This window comes from Somniosus microcephalus, chromosome 7 (genome assembly GCF_052327205.1).
Source record: "Somniosus microcephalus isolate GS21.2 chromosome 7, FLI_Smic_1.0, whole genome shotgun sequence".
Classification (NCBI taxonomy): Eukaryota; Metazoa; Chordata; class Chondrichthyes; order Squaliformes; family Somniosidae; genus Somniosus; species Somniosus microcephalus.
The window spans coordinates 234,916,488-234,940,487 of record NC_140993.1 but is presented as its reverse complement, the minus strand read 5'-3'; the positions used below and the strand labels follow the sequence as shown (position 1 = coordinate 234,940,487).

General features: G+C 46.0%; 1 protein-coding gene across 1 annotated transcript in view; it reads left to right on the top strand.

The window, feature by feature from the left end:
* LOC147115148 (coiled-coil domain-containing protein 102A-like) overlaps nt 1–24,000 on the top strand; it is an 830,702-nt gene that overhangs the window by 339,331 nt on the left and 467,371 nt on the right. The window contains exon 6 of the mRNA XM_085993441.1: nt 16,456–16,665. Within this exon, the coding sequence (XP_085849567.1) occupies nt 16,456–16,665 (210 nt within the window). The remainder of the gene's footprint in view (nt 1–16,455; nt 16,666–24,000) is intronic.

The window sequence follows — 24,000 nt, the reverse complement described above, 5'->3', positions numbered from 1 at the left end:
GTGTCGGGGTGGACGAAACTCTCTGTGCTCCCGCTGTCGATCAGGCAACTGGTGGCGCGGCCGTTTACCGCGATATCCATCATGGAGCTGGATAGATGGTGAGGGAGGGCTTGATCCAGCGTCACGGAGGCCAGTATGTGGCTTAGTGAGTCACTATAGTCATCCGCCGAGACGGTGGTCGGTTCCGGTGACGAAATGGCGGTTGAGTGCGTTGGATACGATGGCGGCGGATGCCATGCGGCCGGGGGTACACAAAATGGCGGATAAGATGGCTGCTCCCACGGCCCGCACGCTGCGCTGCTGGCTGGCTTCCCCTTGCAGGCGTTAGCGTAATGGCCTTTCTTCCCGCAGCCCGAGCAGGTAGCTGTCTTAGCTGGGCAGTGCGCTCTGGGATGTTTTAACTGGCCACAGAAATAGCATTTTTGGGCCTGGTTACTGGGCATCGAAGCAGTTCTTACCGGAGGCTGCTGTCTCGGTTGGGTCGCTGCAGCGGTTGGTGCCGGGGGCGGCGGTCCCGTGTCCCACGGTTTCGATTGCCATGTCTCGGCGCCGTTACGGGGGTATGCCTCGAGGTTTCGGTGGGCCTCCTCTAACGAGAGCGCAAGGGCAATGGCCGTCTTCAGGTCGGGTTCCTTGCTTTCTAGCAGTCTCTGCCGGGTGTGGTCTGACTGGAGGCCCCTGACGAAGGCATCACAGGCGAGTCCCTGCGCGTGCTCCACAGCCGTTACCGCTTTACAATCGCAATCTCTGCAGAGTGCCAGTAGCGCCCGTGCAAATGCCCCTACCGATTCTCCCGGTTGCTGCCTGCGGGATCCCAAGAGGTGTCGGGCGTAAATTGTGTTCACTGGGCGCGTATATTGCCCTTTTAGTAGCTCGAGGGCCGCCACGTACGTATTAGAGTCCCGGATTAGCATATATACTTGATGGCTCACCTGGGCGGTCAAAATTTTCAGTTTGTGATCCTCCTCTGTAACCTGTGAGATTGCGAGGAAGGATTCAAAGCAGCTCAGCCAGTGTTCAAACTTGGCTGATGCACCCACCTCTTGAGGGTCGAGGTCCAGGCGTGGTGGTCTGAGGGCTCTCAGCAATGTCTGCTGTATCCGTTGCTGTTGTTGCTCCTCAGGTGTCGCCATTTAACTTTTAGCTAATAAAATTGATACGCTTATCAATTACTTCATAAAAGGTGATGAGTCGAAGAAGAGATGACGAGTCGAAAGAAGAGATGAATAAGGCTTTTATTAGCTAAGAAGAGACCATGCTTCTTCGTGAGTGACTGAACAAGTCTGAACGAAACCCACACAGTGGTGGGTGGAGTCAGCTGAGGCATGCCTCCATACACAGCGCCACCCAGAGGTGGCAATATACAATACAGTGGTTTACCACAGTATCTTCCCAGCTTCCTGCTGTACTGTGCACACCTGCCTCTGCCTGAAATTCACAACAACAACAACTAATAGCACCTTTAACGTAGTAAAAACATCCCAAGGGAATGTATTCAGCAAGTTCTTCTAATAAAGTTTAAATTAAGCTTGAATTTAGACATGATGAAGAGAAATATATCCAGTTCTAGTGTTCCTGTAGCTCAACTGATATATTAGAAACATTAATAAAACTTCAGTCAGTAGCAGAATACATTTTTAATAAGGTTCTTCCATATTGTTTCATATTATAAACGTGTAAACTAATGCTATTTGCACATATTTCTCCTATGTCAAAAATCAATAGGATTGCAAAATAAAGAACTCATACCACAACTCAGCGCAGACTAAAAGTTAAAAAATAAGCCTGCAATTTTACAGGTCAAGTTTTAAACACTTTTGAAGTGAAAAATAATTATATAGGCACAGACGATAGCAAAATACTGCAAAATGCTTCAACAAAAAACTTTAAAAACCGCATGGACCGCTCCCTCCGAGACACCCTAGTCCACTCCTCTATCACCCCCAACAGCCCTTCCCCTTCGCCTGGCGCCTTCCCGTGCAAGCGCAGGAGATGTAACACCTGCCCCTATACCTCCCCCCTTCCCACTGTCCAGGGCCCCAAACACCCCTTCCAGCTGAAACAGCGATTTACTTGTACTTCTTGCAATCTAGTATACTGTATTCGCTGCTCACGATGCGGTCTTCTCCACATTGGGGAGACCAAACGCAGATTGGGTGACCGCTTTGCGGAACACCTCTGTTCAGTCCGTAAGGGTGACCCCGAGCTTCCGGTCGCCTGTCATTTTAATTCACCGCTCCATTCCCACTCGGACCTCACCGTCCTTGGCCTCTTGCATTGTTCCACGGAAGCTCAACGTAAACTCGAGGAACAGCACCTCATCTTCTGATTAGGCACTTTGCAGCCTTCTGGACTCCATATCGAGTTCAACAATTTCAGATCATAACCTCGGCCCCTATTACATTTTTACTTATATTCTTTTTCCGCCCCTTTGTTTTGGGTCTTCCCTTCCCCCCCCTTTCCTTTTTTTTCTCTCTCCCACATGGCAGCTCTGTCTCATCCTGCCAGTACACTTCACACCTAATCTCATCCGTCTTTTGTCTCCACTTGTCCTATTACCATCTTGTCTGGTTTTGAATACCTCTTAATGTCTCTTTACTCCTTTTGTTCTATCACAGCCTTGCCTTCGATCTATTTTATTTCCTTTCCAGTTTTGAAAAAGGGTTTCGACCCAAAACGTCGACTCTAATTTCTCTCCACGGATGTTGCCTGACCTGCTGAGTTTTTCCAGCATTTTCTGTTGTTATATAGGCACAGAGACTGGTTTTAAAATTGGCCGCCTTAGAATCAGAGAATGATACAGCACTGAAGGAGGTCATTCGGCACATCATGCCTGTGCCGGCTCTTTGAAAAAGCTATTCAATTAGTCCCACTCCCCTTCTCTTTCCCCATAGCCCTGCAAATTATTCCACTTCAAGAATTTATCCAATTTCCCTTTGAAAGCTCTGTGAAACAGATATCGCCCTGTTTGAGTTCAGGAAATACTAAAGTAGGTCAAAAAAAGTTTGGACTGTACTAAATGCTTTGGTATGATGAGAAAAATGACTAATTTAATCTAATGAATTTTGCTTTTATTTGTATACTCTGGCCAACAACTATGTTTTGTGCTTGCTGATAGGATGCCAAGCATCATCAATGTTTAGAATTATAGCCTGATTGTAAAGGTTCAGTAAATAGAGATTATCACAGGTAGCATAATGAACCAAATGACATTTTCTTGGTGTTCTCAGTGGGAGAAGAATTGCTCTGGTTACAATGTGTAGCGGCATTGAAAATGTATTCAAAGAAAAAAAAGAAAGACTTGCATTTCTGTAGCGCCTTTCACAACCACCAGCCAATGAAGTACTTTTTTGAAGTGTAGCCACTGTTGTAATGTAGGAAACGCGGCAGTCAATTTGCGCACAGCAAGCTCCCACAAATAGTAATGTGATAATGACCAGATAATCTGTTTTAATGATGTTGATTGAGGGATAAATATTGGCGAGGACACCGGGGAGAGCTCCACTGCTCTTCTTCAAAATAATGCCATGGCACCTTTTACGTCCACCTGAGAGAGCAGATGGGGCCTCGGTTTAATGTCTCATTCACAAGACAGCACCTCCAACAGTGCAGCACTCCCTCAGCACTGCACTGGAGTGTCAGCCTAGATTTTTGTGCTCATGTCTCTTGGAGTGGGACTTGAACCCACAACCTTCTAGATTCAAAGGCGAGGGTGCTACCAACTGAGCCACGGCTGACACCAAAAATATGTGGTTGCGATGTTGCTACACAAGGAGACCACAGCAGCTTTCTACCCTAAAATTCTTATATGGACACAAAAGCTCTGATTTTAACTTGGGGCTGGAGTCAGGTGGGTGGAGGCAGACGACAAACCACCCCGACCTTGGCAGCGGGCAAACACAGCCAACTCCATCTTCCTTGCTGATTGTTCGCTTGGGCTGAATCCTCGAGCGGTCAACTTTAGTGTCCTATTTGAAACTCGATTTCTCTAACGTACTCTTTGCTGGGCCTCCACTGTTTCCACCTCTACAAACTCCCAACTCAATCAGAAGTCACTGGATGTTATCCTATCCCGCACGGTATCTCAGGTACCTGTCCCTGCCGACCTTCACTGGATCTCTGTTCACCAGTGTATTGGCTTCAAAATCCTTGGGCTGGATTTTACCAGCCCTGAGGAGGCGGGTTTGAAGGCGGGTCAGGTGGGAAAGTTTGAAAAAATGACGGCGGGTTCCGATCCCGCCATCAACCCGCCTCCGCGCAACTTTGCCAGAGGCGGGCTTGCAGAGTCCGTTTCGGTTGTGCCTCCAAGCGGTGGGATAGGCCCTTAAGGTACTTAACTACTATTTAAAGACCTCTATAATGCCATTTTGAGAGGCCTTTCAAATTTTCCCACATTTCCAGCGTGCTGCATGTCTCTCCTGAAGCACGCCAGCTAATCCTGTCAGGTTCACAAGTGGCTGGCTTCCAAACAGTTGCAGCTCCACCATAAAAACAGAGCTTGCAACAAGGATCAGTTGCAGGTGGGGGAACTTTGTTTTTTCAGGTCTTGGAGAACTTTTTGCAGGTCCACTGATTTTGGAAGTGGTGAAGCTGAGATCCATCGCCACCGTGACCTCCTGGGAAAACCCTCTCCCCACACTGAGTGAGTGTTTCCTCAACTGAGGTATCTACCAGCATTATGGGAACCATTTATACCCTCTCATCTTGGAGTGCAGATTTGTACGAAGAGCAGCCGCAGCAGCAGCAGAACCAGGAACAACAGCAGCAGCAACAACAGGAGCACCAACCTACTGCTCACCCACCTGATGGTGCAAAGGGCAGAAGGCGCCAGTGCAGGGAAGCATGTCACCCCAGGAGATACCCCCAAAACAGAGTTTACAGGCTGAGGATGAGCTTCCTCAACATGAGTGAGCAGCAGTGCCAAAGGAGGCTGAGGCTTTCATGAGAGGTAGTCAGTGACATCTGCGCAATGCTGCACCAACACCTGGAGCCCAGATGATCGGGTGGACACCCCTTACCAGTGGCTGTCAAAGTCACCACCGCACTCAACTTCTTTGCTTCAGGGTCCTTCCAGGGCTCATCAGCAGACATCATTGGCATCTCCCAGTCGTCCGAACACACTTGCATCATGCAGGTTACCGATGCCCTCTTTGCAAAGGCGCACAATTACATCCACTTTTCAAGCAAGTATAACCACGCGTGCGGTTGGCTTTGCAAAAATGTCAGGCTTCCCAAGGGTGCAGGTCATCGTAGACTGCACACATGTGGCCCTTAAGGCACCCCATCACAACCCAGCTCTTTTTGTCAACCACAAGGGCTTCCACTCCCTCAACATGCAGCTGGTGTGTAACCACAAGAAGGCCATTTTGCATGTTTGCGCCAAGTACCCTGGCAGTTGGCATGACTCGTTCATCCTGCAGCAGTCTAGTGTGCCTCTGCTCTTCAGTCTGCCAGACCAACTTTGCAGATGGCTACTTGGAGACAAGGGCTAGCCCCTGAAGACATGGCTAATGACACTGTTCAGGAGGCCATCGAACAAAGCTGAGGAGTGCTACAACTCCAGCCACATTTCGACCAGATCCATCATCGAGCAAACCATCAGCTTGCTGAAGATGTGATTCAGATGCCTTGACAGATCAGGTGGAGCCCTGCAGTACTCAGCAGCCAGGGTCTTCGGAATCGTCGTGGTCTGTTGTGCACAACATTGTGGCTTGCAGCTGCCTGAGGAGCAAGTGGCTCAGCGCATAGCCTCCTCAGATGAGGAGGAGGATGAGGAGGAGGACAAGAGAATGAAGAACTTGCGGATGCGCATCAACCAGCTGCAGTAGCATGCGAGCACATTGCTGCCCGGGATGCAAGGGATGCACTCATCTTGGCCAGATTTGCTTAGGTTGCCCAATCAAACGCATGTGCCTGGCACCTTCTTACCACACCATAGACAATGGACAAGAACCTGTGGCTTCCTATCATTCTGACCACCATCATGACAAATCCAATTCGCCCTGAGTCCTCAATGTGGAACTTTCATTTCCGAAATGACAGAGGTCAGATCTTCAACAGTTTGCCATCACTTAATTTTAATACATTGACTAAAGGATGGCATTTAATTATAAAACACAACAGAACACCCAAGTGACTACCCTTGTGACTAATTGTGCTTTATCTTCCTCTTATGCGTGCTCCTACATGGTGCTCCCCCTGTGGCTTCAGCAGATGTGGAGGCACCGTGCTCACTTTCATGCTGCTCCTGCCTCAACACCTTTGGCGGGTGTCCTCTGGGGTTGCGAGCCTGTGAGGGCTCGGCAACAATCTGCTCCTCCTGCGGCTGTGCAGGGGCTGAGACGTCCATCTCAGTTGGGTGAGGACTCTGGTGGGGCTCTGACCGAGGGCTCTGCAGTGGCATGGGAGTGTGAGCGCTTGGAGAGGAGCCCCTACTTCCTTGTTGTCTGCCACCAACATCCCTCTCATGGGTCAGCCCCACTTCAGTGCTAGCAAGTGGCTTGACAGCACCTTGCTGCACATCAGGGGGGCCATGAGGACCCGTATCTGTACTGGCAGTCCTGCTCCAGAGGACTTCAATGAAGCTCTGGTTTCTCTGCTCAATAGCTGCCCATCGCTCCTCCAGAAAGTCTATTCTGAACATTCACCATGTTTTCAACACTCTGGTGACTTAGCTCTTCCATGGCCATAGCCATCCTCTCCTCTACTGTAGCCATCCTTTCCACGGAGGTTGCCATCCTTTTCGAGGTGATGCGTTCATGCGCCAATGCCTCCTCAAAGGCTCTGCTCATGTTAACGATGGACTCCTCCATCCTCTCCACACTCGCAGTGACCCTGGAGACAAAACCTGCTAGAGACTCCTGTACCTGTTCCTGGAGTTCCAGCACCACTCTCTTTCTGGATGGACCCAGATGCACAGGGTCTACATGCAGCTGAGCCGAACTGGGAGAGTCCTGCGCCCTCCGACAAGGATTCTCCACTGCTGTCCCTGTCTCCACCATCTGTTGATGCTAACTTGTGAGCTGTGATACAACAGGTGACAACACTACTCTATGTCCCGAAGGTCCCACCAAGGTATGCGTTTCTGTGCTGGTGCTGGGTGTGCTTATTTCTGCTGACTCTGCGCCCTCAGAGGTTGCAGGTTCCTCTGAGGAGTCTTCAGGCTCAGGCTCTTCCTCCTGGACAGTGGGTGTTTTGATTTCTTTTTGGGTTCAATAAAGACTCATTTCTGAAAGAGAATGTTGTTTAATCTAAAGTCTTGTTCAAGACTTTCTACAGCTTTTTACAGAACACACTATGCTGTGATGCATCTAGAATGACACTGAAAGTAAAACTCCTCTGGACTGCTTGTCTCTCACATGACCTCTGCTGGTCAGGCACAAGTAATCAAAAACACAGACAAATATGCTGTAAGGCATAAGTAATCAAACACAGACAAATATCATCACTATTTGCTGATATCATTACATCTCCCTTTCTTAAAACAAAAGTATTTTACTTTTAACTAACAACATTTAATGAACTGACATTATCATTATCATGATCAAGGTTTTTTACCCTTGCTTTGTGTGTTCACATGAAATATGTCAATACACTAGAACTTGAAGAAAGAATAAGATAACATTACTTCCTTCTTTAACAATAGTCCTTAAATTTGCTCAATGAGTCTCTCAGGAGGCTTCACGTGTCTTGAGGATTTTCTGATTGATTGTCCTTGAATCTGAGTTGTTGCCTCAGATGATTGGTTCTCAGCTGTGTGATCAGGTTGTTCACCAGTATCAGTCTCTTGACCTGCTGTGGCTGGTCCCATGAGAAGATCTCGACGATTTCTTCTCAGAACAGCACCCTCATCTGTCTGAATGGTGTATGATCTTGGTTGAACTTCACTCAGGACAGTTCCCTTCTGAGTCCATGTGTTTGTTTTGTCTTTCAACCTTACTTGGTCACCAGTGTGGAGTTCAGGTAGGTTTTGTGTTCCTCTGTCATAGTAGTACTTTTGCTTTTCTTTCTGTTGCTCTTTGAACTTCCTCACTTTCTCCCCCTCTTTTGTTTTCAGGAGGTTCTCCGGGATGGGTAGGTTTGACCTTAGCCGACGTCCCATCAGGAGTTGGGCTGGTGACATACCACACTCGAGCGGCGTTGTGCGGTATACAAGCATGCTTTGGTAGAAGTCAGTTCCACTGTCTTTTGCCTTGTACATCAGTCTTTTCACTGTCTGGACCGATTTTTCCACTAGTCCATTGGACTGTGGATAGTGAGGACTTGACGTTGTGTGGACAAAGTCCCACTCTTTGGCAAAGTGTCGGAAATTTGCATTGTTAAACTGGGGTCCGTTGTCTGTGAAGACCTCGCTTGCCACGCCATGTCTGGAGAATATGGCTTTCATACTTCTTATCACAGCTTCTGCAGTGGTGGTGTACAGTCTACAAACCTCTGGATACAGGGAGTAATAGTCTGTGACGACAAGATAGTCCTTCCCTTGACATACGAATAGGTCAGCGCCTACCTTCTGGTAAGGTCTGTCTGGTGCTGGGTGTGGCTTTAGTGGTTCTACCGGATTGCTTGCTCGATATTTCAGGCATATTGTGCAGTTTGACACCTCATTTGTCACATCTTGGTTGATTCGTGGCCAGTACATCACCTCTTGTGCTCTTTTCTTACACTTTTCGATTCCCAGATGTCCTCCATGGATCTTTTTTAGCATCTCTCTTCTCAGACTCTTTGGGATAACTATTTTACTTCCTTTGTAGATGATGTCTTCGACCACTGATAGTTCCGCCCTGCAGTTCCAGTACTCTGCTATATCAGGTGAGCAGTCTTGCTTCATGTTGGGCCATCCATCCAAGATGCTTTTTCTCAGTCGTCTCATTGTTTCATCTTTGTTTGTCTCAGTCTTTATGAGCTCCATTTTTGCATCTGCTATGGGCAGTGCACTTGTGATCATGTCCACGTAGGCGTTCACTTTTTCATCCATTGTGGTGTTTGCGGGCTCACTTGGGTCAACAGCTCTGGACAACGTGTCTGCTGTATACATCAGCTTACCCGGTGTGTACGCAACATTCAGTTCATCATAGACTGTCTCTCTTTCGCTTTCCACAACGAGGACTCTCTTTACCAGGTTCAGTCTCTCACAGGCTTTTAAACCTAGTATGGCTTGCACTTCCTTTGGCACCACGATTAATGCTAGCGTGTGCTCTCTGTCCTTGTGTGTTACTTTGACAATGCATTTTCCTTTCACTGGTATATCAGTACCTGAGTATCCGGTCACTTTCACTTGTATTCCATGTAACTTTGGTCTGGGTCTAATTCTCTTAAAATCGGTCTCTGATATCACATTAACTTGTGCTCCAGTATCCAATTTAAATGGAATGTGTATATCGTTCACTTTTAGTGTCAACATCCAGTCTCTTTCTTCTCTTTTGTTTTCAGACACAACATCTACATAGAATTCCTCTATGTCACTTTCATCTACTGTATGGACCTTGCTTTGTTGCGCTTGGTTCTTACAGCAACGGGCATAATGGTTGTTCTTGTTGCAACTATAGCAAGTTTTACCATATGCTGGACACTTTCTTGGTGGATGCTGTGTACCGCATCGACTACATGACTTCCGATTGTCCCTTTCATTTTCGTTTGCTGGCCACATCTCTTTTTTCACATTGGCGCTCTCTTTGTTAAACGGTTTGTATCCGTTCTTTCTCACTGCATCCACGTTGCAGCTACTGTCACTGAACAGCTCCTTTGCCTGCAACTTCACAGTCTCTGTAACCCTACACAGTGCTATGGCTGTTCCCAGGTCTAGATCTTGCTCTCTTAGCAGTCTTTCCCTTAGACCATTATCTCGAATACCACACACCAGTCTGTCTTTTATCAGCGAGTCTGTGAGTCCCCCAAATTCACACGATTTGCTCCGGTTTCTCAGTTCAGTCACATACTGATCAATAGTCTCACCGATTTTCTGTACACATGTGAAAAATTTGTGCCTCTCAAAGGTCACGTTGCGTTTAGGTATGCAGTAGGCCTCAAACTGTTCCATTATTTTATCTAGCTTCATTTTGTCTGCATCAACGGCAAATATGAAATTATTATATACCTCCAGCGCTGCATCACCCACTACATGTAAAAACACGGACGATTTCTGTTTATTACTTTTATCGTCAGCTCCGATTGCTGATAAATACAACCCTACACGTTGTTTGAATCTCCTCCAATTTTCAGCCACATTACCGGTCAATTGAAGCGTCGCCGGTGGGTGTAAACCTTCCATTTTTTCACTTCGTTAGCTATTCTCTAATGGTAAGCAACGATGTTCTCTTCTGGCTTGCTAATATGTGGAGAGCTGATTTCGCTTACTTGCCACAACTGCTTTCACTGTCCCATCAAGTTGCTAACTTCAGATTTTTTCTCTTTCAGCCACTTCTGACATCATGTTTTGATTTCTTTTTGGGTTCAATACTCATTTCTGAAAGAGAATGTTGTTTAATCTAAAGTCTTGTTCAAGACTTTCTACAGCTTTTTACAGAACATACTATGCTGTGATGCATCTAGAATGAAACTGAAAGTAAAACTCCTCTGGACTGCTTGTCTCTCACATGACCTCTGCTGGTCAGGCACAAGTAATCAAAAACACAGACAAATATGCTGTAAGGCATAAGTAATCAAACACAGACAAATATCATCACTATTTGCTGATATCATTACAGTGGGGAGGGGGGCTGTCGATGGTCCTGTGGCGGAGTGAAGGCATGAGTTAGACATGTGATATAAACATAGCATGCACATAGATTTGTGCAGATGATCATAAGTCAATCTGTTTGAGCACCAGAAGCCATATCAATCACTCATGCAATCTATATGAGAGAGATGCCAAACTATTCTGTCATCAGCTTGCTCTGATGCACCCGTCTGTCCGTCCCCCACTTCCACATCCTCCTCGGCACCAACGATCTCTTGGGCCGCCTCACCTACGCTGGTGAGATGGGCTATTGAGGGTGGCCCTCCTCCTGTCTTCACCCTTTCCCTCTTATTGTGGGCTCTCTTTTCCTGCAAGGACGGACACAAGTGGAGTTTGAGTGAGAATGATGGAGTCAGTGTAGATAATCCATAGCACAGGTGCTTAGAAGGGCACAAAGATGGAGTGAGGTCCCAATACTAAGGGCCCTCCTTACACTATAATGTGGATAAATGTGAGGTTATCCACTTTGGTGGCAAAAACAGGAAGGCAGATTATTATTTGAATGGCAATAGATTGGGAGAAGGGGAAGTGCAAAGAGACCTGGGTGTTCTTGTGCACCAGTCACTGAAGGTAAGCATGCAGGCGCAGCAGGCGGTTAAGAAGGCAAATGGTATGTTGGCCTTCGTAGCAAGAGGGTTCGAGTACAGGAACAAGGATGTCTTGTTACAGTTGTACAGGGCCTTGGTGAGACCGCACCTTGAATATTGTGTGCAGTTTTGGTCGCCTTATCTGAGGAAGGACGTTCTTGCCATGGAAGGAGTGCAGCGAAGATTCACCAGGCTGATACCTGGGATGGCAGGAATGACGTATGAGGAGAGATTGTGTCGATTGGGCTTATACTCACTGGAGTTTAGAAGATTGAGAGGGGATCTCATCGAAACCTATAAAATTCTGTCAGGCCTGGACAGACTAGATGCAGGAAGGATGTTTCTGATGGCCGGGGAGTCCAGAACCAGGGGTCATAGTCTAAGGATAAGGGGTAAGCCATTTAGGACTGAAATGAGGAGGAATTTCTTCACCCAGAGAGTGGTGAACCTGTGGAATTCTCTGCCACAGAGGGCGGTGGAGGCCAGTTCATTAAGTATATTCAAGAAAGAGTTGGATATATTTCTTAAGGCTAAAGGGATCAAGGGATATGGGGAGAAGGCAGGGACAGGGTACTGAATTTGGATGATCAGCCATGATCTCATTGAATGGCGGAGCAGGCTCGAAGGGCCGAATGGCCTACTCCTGCTCCTATCTTCTATGTTTCTATGTGTGTTGTTAGTTGTTGTCATAGCATAACAGTGATAGGGAGTGTGAGGGCAGCATAGTCAAATAGTGAAGTGATTGTGTACATAGAGAGAGAGGGAATGGTTAAGGGTGCAAGGGATGTAAGGGTAAAGTGGGATGTGTAGGAGTAGGTTGACAATGCAGAATGCTGGTGCTGAGAGGAGATGGGGAGCAGAATGAGGGTAAAGTTGATGCTATACTCACTTTTCCTGTGCGGACAAGGTCATTGAACCTCTTTTGGCACTGCAGCCAGGTTCTGCTGCACATTGATGTGGAACTGACCTCCTGAGCAAGTTGCAGCCACACAGCTTTGGTCTGTTGGGGAGGTTTTTGAAGGCTTGGGCCTTGAAGTAGATATCCCACGAGCTCCAAACACTTTGAAGAGAAGCAAGGACAAGTGCAGAGGCTGAAAATGAACCAAGGCTGCTTGGGGCCCTTAAATGCAGCTGGAGAAATGACATCCTCAGAGCCGAGTTTCAGGGACAAAAAACTAATTGGGCCAGGGGTGCGCACACGCTGGGAATCAATTGCCCAATTAGGGCAAAATAGCTAAATTATCCTGCCTGACAGCGGAGGCGGGAGCGTGACCCGCCGACCACCTGATCCGCCCCCAACCTGCCACCAATGACAAAATCCAGCCCCTTATCTTTGTCATGAGGCGCTTCCATGGCCTTCCCCATCCTGTCTCTCCAGTGCAAGGGCCATACATACCAGCGCATCCTTCTGCTCTTTGAACTCTAGAATGGGAAGAAGGAAAAGTGATGTAAAAATCTGTGTGAGAGAACCAAGTTAAATGTAGTGCTATAATTTAGGAGCTTGGGTTGCTTGTCTTTCCATTGATTTGACTGAGTGTGAAGAAGATGATCCTGACAGTTATGAATAGTGGAATGGAATGAGAGCCAAGGGCCTCTGAAAGAACTTTTGCTGTCAATCTAATTTATAAATATCTCAGCATGAAATCGTGTTGGGCCAGACGGTGTTGGCAAGATCAGAATTAAAATAAGCATCGACACATTTTTTAAACTTGAGAATTTTCTTACTTTAGGAGGTTTTCTAATTATCATAATAAATTAGAAACATTTAATTAACAAATTCAGGGGTCACAGAGGACCAGCTGGTGAGGCTTGTCAGTACAACATTGATCAAGTCAGTGTCTAGATCCACGAGATAGACTAGTGGGAGATTCTACACGTTGATTTAACTGGAATTGATTTAAAACAATTGGCCCAGAAATTCCATTCGCAGCACTCCCACGGGAGGGCTGTGATCTGGAAAAAATCTGCGCCTGGACCGGAGGGCTCCCGGGAGGCGCAGAGTTCCGTTGCAGTGCCTCTTCAAACTGCCGGGGTGCAGGGCACGCGTATCCCGGGGCGCAGGTAGTTCGCAGCGTCCCTGGGATCACGTGGGCCATGGGGAGCCAATCAGAGCAGGGAATCTCCATTCATAGATTTGACAGGAAGACCTGTCAAATCTATAAATAGAGGTCACCCTCAAAACATAAGTAAAACTTCAAATACATTTTTTTAAATCACATTTTTAAAATGACTATAAATTACATAAATTAACTATTTTAAACAAAAATTAAAATTTTTGAAAAAATAATTAATGTTTTTAACAGGGCTAAAAATAAACTTACCTTTCTTTAAAGTATTTTAAAATGATAAATCAGTTGAAATTTTTTTTTTTTTTAACTTTCTTCACCTCTTAGCCTGGTAAAAGCAGGCCTTGCGCCTGCTTTTCCAGGCGCAGCTGCTACCAACTTACCTGGATTGCATCAACTGTGAAAAAAACTGAAGTTGCAGCTGTACGCGCTGCCTATCCGGCGCAGGCATTTGAGCTGTGAAGCCCTTTCTTCAGAGAACGGAAGTTCTGGTTTCCAGCGCATGCGCAGTGCATGCATAAAACCGGCACTTCTTGGCCCTACGGGTGAGTACACAGCGCGTACACACCCGTAGGGAACGGAATTTATGGGCCATTGTTTACTCTGTGGGATTCAGGACCAAACTAGTTCAGATTAAAATCACCCAAGTGAATCTATTCACTATTCAGAGAAGGAGAAAGGTTCACATGAGGATAATGTACAATATTTAACAATGGTGGCCTTTTTCACACTTTTTTTTTGTTAGCTGCCAGTTTTCTTTCAACAATGTTGTTTGTGGAAAACTGTTTTGTACATCATATATACTGTAGTTTAATTAAATTCCATAAGTAAAAATAAATTCCCCAAAATGCACTTTTCTTTTGTCTGCAGCATCAAGAAAAGACAATGGGGGGAATTTTAACTCCCCCACTTGGCAGGCAGTTAAAATGAAAGATAGAAAGACTTGCATTTATATAGCGCCTTTCACGTTCTCTGGATGTCCCAAAGTGCTTTACAGCCAATTAAATACTTTTGGAGTGTAGTCACTGTTGTAATGTAGGAAACGCAGCAGCCAATTTGCGCATAGCAAGCTCCCACAAACAGCAATGTGATAATGACCAGATAATCTGCTTTTTTAGTGATGTTGATTGAGGGATAAATATTGACCAGGACACCGGGGATAACTCCACTGCCCTTCTTCAAAATAGTGCCATGGGATCTTTTACATCCATCTTAGAGAGCAGACGGGGCCTCGGTTTAGCGTTGCATCTGAAACACGGCAACTGTGACAGTGCAGCACTCCCTCAGTACTGCACTGGTGTGTCAGCCTAGATTTTTGTGCTCAAGTCTCTTGGTGTGGGACTTGAACCCACAACTTTCTGACTCAGAAGGTGAGAATGCTGCCCACTGAGCCACGGCTGACTCTCCAAAATGGAAAGAGGGACTTGCCCACTCGCTTCCTGCCCCAATCTGACTGACTGCAATTTTAAATTGCAGATGGCAGTGACACCCGCCCCATGTCAGCAGAGTCCTTTTTAAATATGCAGATCAGGATCCAATGATTTGAACCTGAGGCCTGAGTGGGGCAGACACCAGGCTAAACCTTCTGGGAACAGCAGCCAGGACGAGAAGCGGCCCAGTACGGTAGAAGAAGCCAGAAAAGGTCTCTGGGCTCCACAGAGTAACCTTGGGACTCCGATCCTGGGGTACTCCCGTTCCCCCAACGGCATTCCCCTCCACACCACTGACATTGAGCCAGGGACCGCTGAGCCGTACATTTTTAACAGCCGAGCAGCCGCTGCCCAAGGACTTGGGAAGAGGCCTGTTAATGAAGCCCGGCCATTGAAACTGACCGACCCTTCCTCCCTGCTGCCACTTCCAGCCGAGATGCGGCTCAGTTTGCTGCGTCCCCCACCCGGGAATAAAAATCAACTGCAATTAGTTCACTTCTTCCAATAAGCCTTGACAATATACAGCAACAACAACACCTTGTATTTACATAGCGCCTTTAATGTAATAACATGTCCCATGGTGCATCACAGGAGTGGTATAAGACAAAAAAAAATTTGACACCGAGCCACATAAGGAGAAATTACAGTAGGTGACCAAAAGCTTGGTCAGAGAGGTAGGATTTAAGGAGCATCTTTAAGGAGGAAAGATTGGTAGAGAAGCGGCGAGGTTTAGGCAGGGAATTCCTGAGCTTAGGCAACAGAAGGCACGGCCACCAATAGTTGATGATTAAAATCGGGGATGCTCAAGAGGCCAGAATTAGAGGAGCGCAGATATCTTGCGGGTGGGGGGGGGGGGGGGTTGTGGGGCTGGAGGAGATTACAGAGATAGAGAGGGTGGAAGCCATGGAGGGATTTAAAAACAAGGATGAGAATTTTAAAATTGAGGCATTGCTTAACTGGGGATTGACTCTCCATAAACTTATTTAATCTGTGAGAGAGATGAATAACCACAGGTAAAACTTCCAAGCACAAAGAAAATCCATGAAATGTAAACAACAAGAATATATTTTGTATTTTGGTGTGATTGCACCTTTAAATAGACTGAACAACACTGGTGGAATTTTACCTCCCAGGCAGTCGGCTGGGCTTCTTTAAGTAGCTGTGCCAAGCAGCCCGCCTGAAACGTGCAGCGAGAGGCAGTTTGCTGGGTTCCGGGCAACGAACATCAAGCGGTCCAGAGGCCATCGACTGGCGCTCAGGTAAATCCTTGGGAAGGTTTCGCAAACAGAGAAGAGGTGGCAGCACGTGGTGCCAGTAGTCCAAACTTTCTTTGTGGGGCTCACAGTGATAATTCTACACTCACCTGTAAAGGCCCCTGCTTCTTGCCCGGCAGGTTTTATTGCATGGAGCGTCCATGGCAGATGTCACTAGACCCCAATTTACATGCATGGGCCAGATTTTGCAGTCAGCGGCGAAGAAACGGCGCTAGCCGTTCATTGCACTTGCTCATAAGAAAGCAAGTAAAAGTCAAAAATATTATAGTTGAGGAATAAGAACTGTGTCTATTGAAAACTGAACTTCTTAGCTTTTTTATTGTTCTGCTTAGTGACCAACTGTTGGATTCTTCCTATTTGCAGCTGGAGAGACTTCAGGCCGAGAACACGGCTGAATGGGGGAAAAGAGAACGGTTAGAAACAGAGAAGCTGGGGCTGGAGAGGGACAACAAAAAGTTAAAAGCTCAGATTGAAGAGCTGGAGAAGCTGCTGGCAAAGAGGAGTCAACACACCACAAACATAATCGATTCAGACTTCAAGGCCATGCAATGCGAGCTATTTGAGAAAAATAAGGTAAGGATGGCATGGGTCTTGTGGATTGTAGACTTGAGATGGTTACATTAGAAAGGCAGCATTTGTAATACATGGCTGAGTAACTGGAGGGGAAAAATTCTATTTATCAAGCCAGCCTGGTGAATTAGCATGGTTTACTAAAATACTGCATCGAAAGGCAAGATGTTATGAATGGGCTTATAGTGTCAATACAGCACATTCAGCAAGAAGACTATTATGTTCATTTTATGGAAATTTAAAATGCCCCTGTTGTGAAAGATAAGTTGCACAGGGAGCCACATAAAGAACAAAGGAACAAAACCAGAATGGAGCTCAATGTCTGCTTAAATAAGGTCTACATTTATAGCAATCTGTGCATCTGTTGAACAACATCACAACTCAGGTTATTTCTCTGAGGACCTGCTGTAATACTTTCCGCAAGTGTATCGAAAGACGATCATGTACAGTTCATACCAGGCAGAAGCTAATTATTGACTTGCATTTCCTACTATGGGGGCGATTTTGCCAGCGCTGGGGAGGCGGGTATGGAGGCGGGACTGCCGGGAAAATGGCAGAATTTGGGGACGGGTGGCAAATCCGCCCCCAACCCGCCTCCATGCCATCTTCCCAGGAGGCGGGTAGCTGTCCCGCGCCGAGACCCGTCTCCTTGGAGGCGGGAAGGGATTAAAGCCGATTAACTGCCTGTTAACAGCTAGTTCAAGAGTGTAGAGGTGAATATCTGAGGTAAGTGCAAAGTGTTTTTAAAAGTGTACTTACCTTTGTTTCTTCCTGCAGGCTTCAGTCGGTTTGTATGCGAAGACTCTCGGACCTCCGCATTGGGATTGCCAGGTGGCCGTTGCATTCATAAATGCAACAACCATCTCAATTCTGTTAAAGAAAGAAGTTTGATGGGGTGTTGTGTTCAAGGCCTCATCAAACTACAGAGAATGTCACTGTTTGACAGCTTCACAGAGCTGTCAAACGATGACAATTCATCTGTCAAAAATTTTAGACAGATGAAACGTCATACGTTGATGTACTCTGCAACCGGCTTCCCCTTAATTGGCCTGCTAAGCCCACTGGGCGGACTTAACAAGGTCAATCAAGGGAAAATAGCCTGGGTTGGCCACAAATCGATGGAGGCGGGACAGTGACCTGACAAGCAGCAGTCCCGCCTCCAATGTGCCCCAGTCAAACACCCGCTTTGTTTCCAGTATCTAATACAGGTAGAGCAGCAATAAAAATAAGGTGTTTCCTGTAAAAGTGGAAGGTATCTCCTGTGCAAATGGGGTAGCATTTCCTATAGATGTACACTAGGTGAAGTGTTAGCTTTTAGTTTATGCAGTGTGTTCTGTAGTTAGTGACTTCACCCGAATCAGTTTGCTCAATTTTCCCCTCTCATGCTCCAATTTTACACAGTTCATATCCTGGTCTTGCATTCATCAAATTAAGGTGCTGAATGCACCAGAGGTGATCCTAGACCTACTACTATGAAAAATAAAATCCTATCACGAATGCTGAAACTGAAAATAAAATGATTAAATGCAAAATTACGTTCTATTTTAAATATTTATTTTGTTTTGCTAGTTGTTGATACAAACACACAAACTTATCATCATGCAAAAGAACCTCCACAACCAAGCTACTGAGCAATGCATGGAAACTGAAGTTTGTGTCTGGCCACTATATGAGTGCATGCTCTTTGCTGTAGGGACACGCATCGCTTTCCTAAGCCCAAAGAGCTTAAGTGCAGGTTGGCAAGAGCCAAGGCTCAAAGACCCTCAGTTGTGTTTAGGGTTACTTCTAGCGTTTAATCAGCTGAACTCGCGCTGCAAATTACTTGTGCATATAAACCATACAGAACAACATTCCTACCGCTGAAACATATAAAATAAATTCTAAGTTTCAGCTGCAGTATCTGAGGGAAAATACAGTTGGGGGAAGTGGGAACATGCACATTGTCTCACGGTATACTAAAAATTCTTTTGTAGGTCTCACAAAACAACAGCCATTGCCATCGTCTGTAGATATGGTATGCATCTCTTGTAGCCTTTCCCATTCCTTGTGCAGTCAGGAGCTTTATTCCTTGACCTTCCCCATTCTCTGCAGCTCTAGGAACTGTTCTCCTGCCACAGATAAGGTCTGAGAGGACTATCTGAATGTGGTGTAAATTGTGCAGTATGTTGTTTACAGCTGTGTTGAATATTGTTTTCATTAGTTAAATGTTATGCCAGTGTTCCTACCAGTTGCTGAAAGTGCGAGCTGATAATATTGCAGCGAGGGAAACCGGCATCTGGGACCTGAATGAACGGGGCAAGCAATTGGGTATCTCCTTAACCAATCAGATTGAAGGATTGTGAAATTAACAGCGCAAAGACTGAGAAGGAAATGTAAATTAGCGTGGGTGAATTCAATGTCAAATCAGGCGCGGAAAGCGAAATAGAGGGCAAGAAGATTGGATTAAGAGAGAAAATAAAGAGAGGAAAATTAAAAATAAAGGACTAGAAAATCACTATGGCCCCGCCAGCTGGCTAACGGCCAAAAGTTAGCGCTGGGCGCGGAGCCATGTGCGACCGTCCGATATTCACTTTTTGCGCCCCAAGTCGGAACCGGCCGCTATTCCAGGGTGTGCCCGCCCCCGCTTGGGGCGCTGAAAGTGAATTTCTGCACTGTAGGCCCCGCTGCGCCACCCGCTGCGGAGCGGCAGGCTGCGGTACTGCAGGCCTGCTCCTTCTCTTAAGGGGGAGGTGCCTGCAACAGCGAGATCGCCGCTGGATTGTGCCGGCAAATGAGCCCGGCACCACGGAGAAGTGCCGGGCTCGCGGAAAGCAGCCGGCAATGCCGTGGGGGGGGGTGGAGGAGGCCGGGGAAGGAGGTGCGGGCAGGCGGCCGCCGAAAAAGCGGCCGGCCGCACCTCCAGCTTAAAGCGCCCCAGTAGCGCAGCAGTACGGCCCCGTTTTTCAATCGCTGTTTGCGGCCGCTGCAGAAGAGGCGGCCGCAACTAAATATGGGGTTTGGGCCGGAAGCGGGGCGGAACCGGGGCACTGCGCACACCGATGACGTCATCGGTGTCGGCGCAGCGCTACCGGCTACCGCCGCCATTACCGCAGCGCTGAATATCAGCGCACCCTCTTACACTGGCGCAGAAACCCTATTTGGGCGGTAACTGGGCGCAAAGCCCACTGAATTTCTAGCCCAAAATGTTTAAAATTTGACATTTTAAAAACCTCCAACAACAATTAACACCTGAAGGAATGAGACTCCAGACTATTACTAGTTCATTTTCAGTCCCAGAGAAGTTGATTGGCAGTAATTAACAATTATCGCATCGTTAAAAGGGTACTTGCTCTTAAGATGCCAAAACTTAAACTTTTTGCGGCGAGTTTAGTTAACATCTATCATGCACATGCAGCAACTTCATGCCATTCTGTGCATGTCAATGGTGAGCCGGAACACAACGCCGTTTCTGCGAACCAAACATCGGATCAACTCGGACAGCAACCTTTGGATATTAGCATTTAACCGCGTATCGGCCCCTTGCCTGAAGTTGCTGTACCATTTATGTATAAATAGAGTGCACGCCATTAGCCTCACCATTATTTTGACAGCAAAAACTGGGCCAATATTGTAGCTATAATTTCACTTTCAGTGCCCTTGTGGCAAAGATTTATGGGCTGGGAGTACTGAAGATGAAATATTATCCCTGTGTGCTGCACAGTAGAAGAAAAGAAAAATCTTGCATTGTTTAAGCAAAATCTGCTCTTGTGCCTATGCAGATTTTTTTTTAATGTTTTAATTATGCTTTATCCACCAGTCCCTGCTTTGCAATCAAGGTAGGTAAGTAGGAGGGGAGACCATTGCACGAGGGAGAGCCAACTACAGGACTGCTTGTTGCTCAGGCAACCCACTTAAAAGATTTTTTTAAAATTCTGGTATCAAGTACAGTTGTCCATTTTCTTCCATAACTCCAAATTATCCAAGCCAGGATGTGAGTGGCTCAAAACTGTGAATGAATAATTAGGAACAGAGCGAGTACTCCACCTTTGAAAGCCAATTCAGTAGACTGTATTAGTTGGTGTGTCCTTGATGACAGCTCCACATAAAACGGTGCTGGTTAAATGCTGATTGTGCCATGACCCTTTTCTTAGACATGGGAAAGGTAGCAGCTGATCAATAGTAACTGCGCAGAAAATTGCCTGCTAAACACCCTGTCGAATATTGCTGCTGATTCTAGAACGTTGTGTATGGATAACATTAATTACTGGCTGATCAATACAAGTGGAATGAATTATTTAAATGAATGTACCACAAAATATTTTCCCTTTCAAATTCTGTGAGAAAACTGCCAGCGTTTGCATTCATGTGTAAACCAATGGCTATTCATTTTTTTTCTCCAATTTAAATCACTATAATCTCCCTACAGGCAATAAAGTGAGTCCTTGTCTCATATATTATATGGGCCAAAATGCTTTTCACACTTGGCCCCTAATTGGACCGAGAGGGTTAGGTATTGCTATTAGGGATTGGAGTTATCCATCCTTCAACCGCTATGAAAATGCTCTTTTAAAGTTGATTTGGTATTAATTGTCTTTTTTTCTCCTTTTTTGGTCTCTCCAGGAGACACAGTCCACCCCTGGTCAAGCAATCGGCTCATAGGTCCTGGCAATGGTCCTATGATTCCACATGCTAACCTGGAAAACTAGCAAAAACTGACCGCATGCTTCAAAATAACTGATGGTCCTAATTATAAACCTTTGACGTATGAAAACAAGTAATTACATGGGTTTTGTAACTGAAGCTGTAGGTCCAGACAATGTTCCTTCATTATATTAGAGGAAAATAAAACCTAAGTACATGAAAACCTGAAGGGGGACTCCAAATGTTGAAGGCTCAAAATTGGTGGTGGATTTCTTGTGGGGTGGGAGGTGGTTAAGTCAGGGGCATGTTTTCCCAGGAAATTTTTGAATTTTTACATTAAAAATGAAGCATTCTGATCAATTTTGAGCACTTCTATATTGCACAATTAGTAGTTTTAATCTAAAAGATGAAAAGCAAAGTAACCTTTGGATTTACAACTGACCATCCAGAGCATCACGTCCCCTAAAGTACTTCCAGTCATATTTCCACAAGAAACCCCATTACCCTAGTTCACAGAGGCACTTATACCCCGTTCAATTCCCCACCCTTTCACAGAGACACCCTCTGCTCTTCCAAATCTTATAATTCACACTGGAACTCTTCTCCCTCTCTCCTTAATTCAACCAGGCGCTCTTTCCCTTTCAACTCTGTTCAATCTGGTATTTCATCATCACCCCCTATTCAATCTGGCATTCTTCTTCTCTCAGTTCAAGTTGCTTCTCCCCTTTCTCTGCCCTCTTCATTTTCTCATTCCTTTTCCCCCTTCATTCTCATGTATTTTCCTCTCACCTTCATTGCTCCCTGCTCTCTCCCTCATTTCAACCCATTGCCCCTTCAATGCCATCCATTACAACCCCCTCATTGACATCTGCCCCCACCCCCCCCAGCCCCACTCCAATTGAATCGGACTAGTAATGGACCAGGACAGGCCCCCTCTCTCTCCTCAGCGCTACTCTCACCACTAAAGACACTGTCGCTGACCACTGTATATTGTAGGCTGGAACTTCTGTTCTCAAGATAATTCCTGCCTACAGATTACTGCAGCAGGGATGACCGCCATTAGCAATGTTGACAAGACAGTCTATTAGCAGCCAAAGTTTGGTAGGAGCAGGGAAGCCAATGGGTAATGGAGACTCGGGTATGAGAGGTAAAGAGAGGAACGGCAAAGAAAAAGAGCAAAGATGCCCCGGTTCACATTAAATTTTACCAGTACATGCTGATTCAGCCCACAAAATGCTGACTTAATGTGCAACATTCACTGTTGACATGTATGAGGTAAGGAGGTAGGTGAGAGCATTGATCCTTCTGAATCCCCATCCCCTTCCTGAACGATGAGTGACATTTTCCCATGATGGCACAGCTGATTTTGGTTATTTTTCATACCAGAAATCACAACCCAGTTACCACTTCAGCATTTCTCCCCTAAGCTGACAAGTGTTTTTCTGGGTGCCAGTAACTCTCTCATACCTTATCCAACTGTTCATTCTGTATGTGTGGTCCTAGACAATGAATGTCAGCAGGCTACCTGACCATGGGGAATTTCACAAACAAGGTTAACGCTGTTCTCCCTTCACATCTATACAATATACATTCCCAGCAGTGTCTTGGAACAATAATCAGGAACAGGAAGCCTGGCTGATAGTTTTCCTTTCTCTTGTTTCCAGCCTGGGGACACAGACTAATCGTTGCAGCCCAAAGCTGAGCTCAACAAAATCAGCACAGATATAGAGATTAAACCTGGAACTTTTATGGCTCTATATAACAATACAAGATGTATTTGCATGCTGAGTCATTAAGAAAGCCTACCGTTATAGTTTTTAATGATTTCATATAGAGTCACTAATAAACCCAATAGGGAATTCAGGAGAAACCTCTTTACCCAGAGCGTGGTTAGAATGTGGAATTTGCTTTTATTGAAAGTTCATATACACAACATCAATCGCGCTACCTTCAGTCACTTTCTCCGTTACTTCATCAAAGAACTCAATCAAGTTAGTCAAACATGATTTGCCTTCAACAAATCCATGCTGGCTTTCATTTATTAACCCATATTTTTCCAAGTGCCAATTAATTTTGCCCCGGATTAATGTCTCTAAAAGTTCCCCCAGCACTGACGTTAGGCTGACTGGCCTGTAATTCCCCTTTTTTGAACAGGGGTATAACATTTACAATCCTCCAGTCCCCTGGCACCACGCCCATATCTAAGGAGGATTGAAAGATTGTGGCCAGAGCCTCCACAATTTCCACCCTTCTCAGCAACCTAGGATGCATCCCATCCGGATTGGGTGACTTTTCTACTTTGATCGCTGCCAACCTTTTAAGTAACTTTTGCTTATCTATTCTTATCCTATCCAATTTCTCTACTACCTCCTCTTTTACTGCTACATTGGCAGCATCCTCTTCTTGAGTGAAAACAGATGCGAAGTAATCATTTAGCACTCTAAATCTAGTGCTCTAATCGGAACACACCTTGGCTACTACATTGAGCTCTGCTTACTAAGGCACAAAGGAGCCCTGTCAATACCCAGATTTATGAAGTAAGACTGAAGAAACTTAGGCATTTCAGCTTTGAAAGGATGCGGCTGACCGATGATTTTGTAGAGGAATCTAAGATAGTGGCTGGGATTCCGCTCCACAATCTCAGCTGAAACAGGGAAGAATTGCAATGGAGAATGAGGAAAGTGGTGATCCGCCTCACTGTTTTGACCAGGATTTCTC